The sequence below is a fragment of the Nelumbo lutea genome, chromosome 7, assembly GCF_056320005.1.
Source record: "Nelumbo lutea isolate HS-2025 chromosome 7, American lotus-T2T, whole genome shotgun sequence".
Lineage (NCBI taxonomy): Eukaryota > Viridiplantae > Streptophyta > Magnoliopsida > Proteales > Nelumbonaceae > Nelumbo > Nelumbo lutea.
This window is the reverse complement of record NC_142690.1, coordinates 903519-911959: the sequence shown is the minus strand read 5'-3', so window position 1 is coordinate 911959 and position 8441 is coordinate 903519. Positions and strand designations below refer to the sequence as shown.

Below are 8441 nucleotides of genomic sequence, written 5' to 3'. Positions count from 1 at the left end.
TGAAGAACAAAGCATTCATCATCTCGATTATATTTAAGAAAATTAGGCAATAAAATTCATAACAAGAGTCGAAATGAAACACGACAGAAGGCCAATAAAACTTTGAAACCACTGGCACAACACTCGCTTTACTCAAAAGCATCGTCGTCATCATCGGGAAGAGGCTGACTAGCAGCTGCAGCAAGCTCAGCTTCGTGCCTGTAACAACCGCCAAATATATGCAAAGTTGGAAATACAACAAAATGATAGAATTATGTTTACACCTAAATCCAACACTAGTGTAGTGGGGGTTTGTTGTTGGATGTCGGATGCATATTTTTTTTTGTGGTACGTGTTGTCCATGTGACTTTATTACTGACTCCCCACCCCAATAAGGGAGTAGATAGCACTTCCACTAGAAATTTTCTTTAAGATCATTTTGCCCAGTTTTGTTTTCATACACTAGATATGGCAATAAGATAGGTAATGGAAAACTTACTGTTGCTGGGCTGCCAAATCAATATGCACTTCAGGAGGAGCAAGAGCAGGAGACTCAACAAAGTGAAGGTTAGGATCCCTATACCACCAAAACAATTTTCAATGTGACAATATGAACATTGTACCATTTCTTGCATGAGCAAAATTTTATTTCATCAGTCGAGATATCACAAAATGAACTCAACAATTATTGAAATATTCTTCCATTACCCTGCAAGTTTTCTGGCAAGATAGAGGAAGGGCTTCTCAAAGTTGTAGTTGCTCTTTGCAGAAATCTCATAGTATTGGAGATTCTTCTTTCTGTGAAATGTAACTTGCTTTGCTTTCACCTGCCTGTTCTTGACATCGACCTTGTTTCCACACAAAACAATTGGGATATTCTCACACACACTGTAATTGTCACCATTGAAAGCAGCACTTAGAAACATAATCAAGAATGGGACAAAGGCCATTTTAAACAACGATTAAAGATGAAAAAGAATTTGGATATATTCTCACTCACCGGCACAGATCACGGTGCCATGTAGGAACATTCTTGTATGTCAGCCGAGCAGTGACATCAAACATAATAATAGCACACTGTCCGTGGATGCTGCATGGCAGATAATCATTTTTAAGCACACAGGGCTAAAAGACATTAAGTAAAACCGCTACCATTACCAACAGTATGACACAGCTTTGCAGATTCAATACAAGAACAAAATAACAAGAAACAAGCATATTAAAATTTGATAAATACATAAAAGGTCGTAAAAAAAGAAAACAAAAAAGTGATAACCAATTACTGTTTGAAAAAAAGCAACAAAACAATATAAAAGAATAAAGACAACTATTATTATCCCAAGGAACATGAACCATGCTGTTGAAAACAAAAAAGTGATAACCAATTACTGTTTGAAAAAAGGCAACAAAACAATATAAAAGAATAAAGACAACTATTAATATCCCAAGGAACATGAACCATGCTGTTGCTTCTCACATCTTGGGGAACAAAAATTGTAATGTTAAATTCTACTCACAAACATTGTAACTGTACAATTGGCAAACACAAATTCTCAATGCAACCATTCAAAAAATCACAATAATAAAAAACTGAGGAAAAAAGCAGGATATAGATTTTTTTTCAGAAATACCACTTAAATTGCATGGACAAATTTGTAGAAAATGTTTTTTTTTTAATTTAGAAGCTTTTTAATAAATTCCACCTCTATCCATTGTAATGGTATACCTTTAGTTGATACCCTTGAAAACAAAGTAATTTTTTACTGTAAGAGGCAAAAATTGGGATGCCAATTACGATCATGCCACAGCAAACTTCTTACCCAGTGTTTTAAAAGCACAAGGAGCATTTTGCACCCAAGGCACATAAGGCACAAAAATGCGAAAAAAAGGGTAAATTTTCAAAATAAAAAATGATAAAAATAATAATGGAAAATTTTAAAATCATTAAACATAATAATAATTAAAAATATAAACTTAAATTTAAAACATAACGCTTTAAAAAACTTATTTTCTAAAACTAAAATACCTAAACATAACATGAAAATGTATTCAAGCATGTAAATTTTATACCAATTGCATTATTTCAAATAGCTGTGATATCAAACATTTTGCATTTCTGATTCTACAAGCTACCAAGGCGTGCCTAGGCGCACAGGAAAGGTGCATTTTAGGGTAGGCACCTAGCCCAACACCTAGGCGCACGCTTGGTGTTTTGCCACTGTTTGCCGAAGCGTGCACCTTTTGAAATTTTGCCACTGATTCCTTTTTTGAGTCTGGCGGTTGGGCCAGGGGCACCCCCCGGACCCCGTGACATGCCCCTCACTCACCGAAGCTTCAAGAATACCCTATTTGGTAATGTTGTTCATTCATTCATCCTAATAAAATATCTTCTTAAAAGCAATTAAAACTATAAAATTATTATTTTTTGGGTGAAAACAAAGAATTTAAGACCCTAACATGAACTTGTTTGGGTTTTGCCTCAAGGGGCGTGGCACAAAGGCAGCTCGTAGAATTAGGAATGTAATATGGCACATTAGCTACATGATGCAATTGAAAAAAAAAAAGGAGATTGTGGGTTCTATATGCTTGAAAATGTTTTATATGTTTGATTTCAGTTTTAAAGTCTCATTTGAATATGCTTTACATATTATATTTCAGTGTTTTAAAGTCTCATTTGAATTTGCTAATGTTGTTCGTTCATTTCTCCTAATAAAATCTATTTTTAAAACATAATTAAAATTACAAAAATGCTTTTCAGGGATTAAGAAATTTAAGACCCAAGTTTGGGCATGCCTCAAGGAGCTTGGTTGGGTCAGCCCAGAAACAAGGCTTAAAAAAAAATCAAAAATCGCAGATTTCAAAAAAGGGTGCACCAGGCACATGCCCAAGTGCACCAGGCGCATGCCTCATGTGTGTCTCTAGGGATGCCTTTTATATCACTGGCCTTGCCTCTGCGATCCTTATATTGAATGTCAAATACATTGACCACTACAGGTTATATGAATCACAAAATGCAAAATAAAAACGGCAGCAATCAAAGAGAGACTAACATTTAGCAAGTGGCATATTCTTTAATCAAACCATTTTGCGAAGAGAACATTTGGCCAATTCACAAAAATCAAGCAAGACAAAGGAAACTAGAATTCAACTCCCACATGGCCCCTTGTTTTTAATCCAATATAATTATGTAACTAGAATATGAGAAACTTAACTTTGAAAAGGTGTGGCCTAATCAGTGTAAATTCATCAAATCGGGCACCCAACTTTCTTTTCAATACTTAACACCAATAGTACATATTAATTTGACTTCTGGTTTGATTCAAGACAAAGCCAATATCCCTCAACAGCTTGGTTCCACTCAACAAAGAGAACTCATAAAGAATTTAGCAGGAGAACATCTCTTCTTTAATAATGAAGGATGTTTTGAGTTATAAAGACAAGAGATAAAGTGCTTCTCAGTGTACAAGTCTGTTTCGAAAAAAAAAATAACATATCCACCATACAGCCTTACTGAGCATATCTACTGAACCCTTTGCCAAGATAAATTGGGTAGGGAAAGGAGAAGGATTGGAAAAACATGATGTCATATTCCAGTAGAAATTCCCTATTACATCCACTCATATCAAGAACATCTTTTTGTTTTGAGGAATTCTTGAATAAAATACTTACAGCGTAATAGGCATTAAACACAAACTACTAGAAAAAAAAAAAAAAAAAAAACATTGATAGAGTTAGCAAATCACAAACGGGCAACAGAAAACAGCAGGTCAACCACAACGTATAATTTGGCATTAGAGTTAATGGAAGTAATCTAGTAATAATCCCATTCGTAGTCTACCTCACAGTTAGCTTAAAGGTATATGATACATTGTCCATTTACTATATATCTTGTGTCATAGAAGAATTTTTGACAAGCCAAATATACATTGATACTTACAGCGTAATAGGCGTTAAACACAAACTACTAGAAAAAACAAAAACCATTGATAGAGTTAGCAAATCACAAATGGGCAACAGAAAACAGCAGGACAACCACAACGTATAATTTGGCATTAGAGTTAATGGAAGTAATCTAGTAATCCCATTCGTAGTCTACCTCACAGTTAGCTTAAAGGCGCATGATACATTGTCCATTTACTATATATTTTGTGTCATACAAGAATTTTTTACGAGCCAAATATACACTGGCTACAAAGTAATCACTTACTAGTATCCATCTCTAAGACCTCCGAATTTCTCCTGCCCAGCTGTATCCCAGCAATAAAATCGGATTTTTCCACAATTTGTGAAGAAGTCCAAAGGATGTACCTCGACTCCAATAGTTGCTATTCCCAATAAAAGAAACAATAAGATAAAGTAAAAACATGCAACGATTCAAACTAAAGTGAAAGTATAGGGATGATAAAAGAAAAAGATACTTACGTTCATACTTCTTCTCAAACTCTCCGGTAAGATGCCTCTTCACGAAGGTCGTTTTTCCTGCATCAAGAAAACACTTTCAGCCTAATCAAGGCAATAGTAATCAAAATCGCCCTAACCTAAGTATGAGCAGAAAAACCTCCGGCTATAAGTAAAAATAATACAATAAAAAGAGATCCAGTGAACTTGATCGAAAATAGAATACCTGTTCCACCATCACCAACGATCACGAGCTTGAAGCTAGGATAATCAACAGTCTGCTGGTTCGGCAGAGCCTGCATGACAAGATAAAAACAAAAGAAGAAACAGAATGTAAATAACCGCAAAATGCGAGCTCAGAGGAGCTAAAACCCTAGCGACTATTGAGAGAACTCTGAAGCAAAGAGAAGAAAAAATCAAGACGAAAACGGAATCCACCATTTTTTGAGAGACTTTCTGTAGAGTAGAGTAGACAGAGTGAAAGATTGTTTGCGATGAGATGGAGATGAGATTGCTGCCGAAAGATATGGAAATCGCAGAGCGAGAAGGGAAGAGAGATTTTTGGGTTTTTATAGGATCAGAGTTAAAGGATCCCTAATGTTCCTTCACGTAGCTTTAAGCTGACGCGACTCTCTGAGCCGTCCATTTGAATTTGAACCGATTTTACTTAGCGTTCCATAACGGCATCATTTTGCACCGTTGGATTTAATCTGCGTTGACCGTACGCTCAATTGGGATCTAGGAGCAACGTATATGGTCCAGATCCTCGTATATGCTTGCCTCTATCACCCTTGCAAGATTCCCTTCTGCGGTTCTGCGGCTTCCGCCTTCTGCGATCAGGGGATGGGTGGGACCGACTACCGACTACCGAGCAATCATCTTTTATTTTTGCTCGTCATGGGCGGTGATGTTATACGGCAACTTAAACCAAATTTCCGTGTGTGACGTTTCAACACAATCGGATCCAGTATCAAAGGCAGGGGCAACTAGTATCTGTCACCCGGAACCCGAAACCGATGTGGATCTCTTATCTTTTTTCAAAACAAAAAAAAAAAAACGGACCCACCAGTCCGAAATGGGATTCCACCTATTACTATGTATGATCGGCTGTAAAGTATAAACAATATTATAAATAAAAAATGAAAATAGAAAATTGGGTTAAAATCATTAATCATGTATTCCTCAATGAAGGTGGGTCCCATCCCACCCCAAGTCAAGGGACTAGTCATAAAAAATGTGGCAAATGGAGCTGTTGAGCGCACCACCATAACGCTCAAAAGCTTTGGTGGGCCCCAGTCGGTCATCATCCAGCGAAGAGATGATCCGTTTATCTGGAGGACCTTTCCGCTTTCCAAATCAAAAGCATAGATAGGGACCTCCTGTCCTATGGGCCCATCCTTGGCTAGATCGAATGCACAGTACAAAGGAGAGTTCAGAGTTCCCTGTTCCCGCCTTGTATGGCCCAATGGAGCCCAAGTCCATTACCACCCCGGCACCCCCAGCTATCATGGTGGCTTTTTCCTTTTATTTGCAGCTTTTCCAGATTGCATTCTAGAAAGCCGCATTTACATTACACAGCTGTAGACCTGTGGTAGGAAGTAGGAATTAGGAAATAGGATCCTATCCTTCACTCGGTCGTTTCTCACGGCATTTGGAATTCAAGCAGCCGTTAGAGGTGGATAAGGACAAACTTACCACTGTTCCCTGCAAGATTGGTTTGACACACAGGGATCATCATTGAGAATTGAGAGATTTCAATAAGCCGTAGATCAAGCATCATTGGATATAATTTCCAGTCAGCTTTTACTGCAGTTGCTTAGAGTTACAACCAATACAACCGAACCACAGCGAAACAAGTTTGCCTTGCTGCAATGTCAACAAGACTCAGTTGAAGAAATGTACTCTCTCAGTTTCTTTTCTTTTCATTGAACTCTCTGTCTCGGTTTGTGTTCAGATCACATCTTATGATTTATTGGCAAATCTAATGCTTGGCTAATCACATCTTATGATCAGTAACTCCGTTCTGAACCCAAATTTCAATTGATGTCAAGAGATCCCAATATGGTTATGGATTTGTACAACCCTATACACAGCAAAAAGGATTTGTGCAACTCTGTTTTCAAGACTGACTGTTACTGTTACTGGTTGCATCTTCCAGTTCTCAAGGATACCCACCACTCCAGACCAATCTGAACATCTGATTGCATCTTCCAGTTCCAAAACATTGATGAGACCCAGTTGCATTTTTAATCTACTTATTTAGTAGAAGGCAAGAAGCGATCTTAGGACGATGAGGTAAGGCCTTGAACTGCAACATGATTTGCAGCTTTAAAACTCCACAGAAGTTTCAAAGAGTTCTTATGTGACTCAAAATACAAACAGACTTTGAGATTGAAATAGAAGCGGTTGTTACAGTCTCGAACAAAATAGAACCCATATTAGAGACTATTATACCTCTTTAGGCATTATTAACTTTCAACTCAGCCACAGGGGCTTCTGTGGTTTTGCCAAATCCTAACAGGAACCAATGTCACCACCTGAATCAACAACACCTCATTAGTGAGAAAAAAAAAAATTGAAGATGTTGCACTGTTGAAGCATCTCAAGAAGAGGAGATAGCTCTTTCCACAACTATTTGAGGCGTTATACAAGAACAATACAAGTGCTACAGCAATCAGCCCGACCCTTTTATAAAGCCCAAAGCCTGATCTAGAATCTAGATAGACAAAATTCCACCTACGGTGTGGGCTCGAATTGGGCTTATTTGAGAGATCCTGAGCCCAAATACTATGTTAAAGTCCAATAAAAAATGGATCGGGCTGGGCTAGCCTATTGGACTACCCAGATCATGAACAAGTCTACGTGGAAAGCCTGCTAACTACTGCCTCTTTACATGGTATGCTTTACAACCACCTCAATTAGGATTTAGGACTTAGGAGTGGGGCTTCAAATTCAACCTAAGAAAAATTTAAAAAGAAAATTAATACTATTCGCTCTATAAAAAAGGGGGCCCCGGATCTGTTCATAACAAAATATTTTTCCAACATGATCTGTGTCTCCACATCTTTTAATGAAACCGGAACCCACATTTTTCTGTTGTTTCCTTTTTTTCTTTGGTTGGTAGAACCCACTACGTAGCACTGTAGCTTGGTGTAATGCTGTCAGCAAAATTGGACGCTGGAAACGATTCCAAACTTGGTGGAATAAATGGGTGTCCCAGTTCTAAAATAGAGTATATAATCGGGACGATTTGGTCTGGCCTGATAAGACCCAATTACAAAGAGGGATGTCAATTAGACTGGATTTGATCCAATTCGATCCAGTCCAATGTGAATTCATTATAAATGGATCAGATCTAATCCAACGAATATTTTCGATCATTTTGGATTGGTCCAATTTAATGTTTTGACCATCCAATTTGTTCAAATTTGCTTTGATTTAAATTGATTTCAAACCAAACCCATCCAATATAAATGTATTATAGACGGACCAGGTACAATCCATTCTAATAAATACATTGGACCAGATTGGTTCAATCCAATATGTCTTATGGGTCCATCCAATTTAATTTTGAACTGGATGGGGTCCAATCAAAAACTGGTCCATTGACACCATTATTTACAAAGGACAAATATAAAATGTAATTTGACAATAAAATTATTTATGGTTAAATTGAGATATTTAAGCATCATCGTGATTCATAAGAAATCTGATCTGGTCCTCACAAGACCATACTTATACCATTAGTATAGTGCCTTGCATTGGGAATATCTCACCATGAAAAAAGAAAGCATACAAGTACCAAAATATATCCAACATATGGCTGTAAAAACGGTGTAAGCATGGTCTTACATGCACTGAATCCAATACTGATTCATGAGTGATAAAACACAAGCATCACAATTCATAAGCTCGAGTAAGGTGCCGTTTGATTGCACTTTTTAGAGGTCTGAATCTGAAAATGCTACTTTTCAGATCTCACCCCTTGTTTGGTTGTACCTCTTAAACTGTGTATGAAACTGATTTTCATATCTGAAAATCATAGACCTTGAGCCATATCTTAA

The 8441-nt window shown here is 37.2% G+C and overlaps 1 protein-coding gene across 1 annotated transcript; it reads right to left on the bottom strand.

Moving 5' to 3' along the window:
- LOC148844505 (GTP-binding nuclear protein Ran-3) lies at positions 1-4919 on the bottom strand. The gene is made up of 8 exons (XM_088953569.1): positions 4816-4919; positions 4604-4673; positions 4402-4458; positions 4187-4304; positions 980-1069; positions 688-867; positions 479-556; positions 1-198 (listed from the first exon to the last, which is right to left on the bottom strand). The coding sequence occupies exons 1-8, from the start codon at positions 4816-4818 to the stop codon at positions 129-131; spliced, it is 666 nt and encodes a 221-aa protein (XP_088809695.1). The 5' UTR covers positions 4819-4919; the 3' UTR covers positions 1-128.
- Between the last annotated feature and the right edge of the window lie 3522 nt (positions 4920-8441).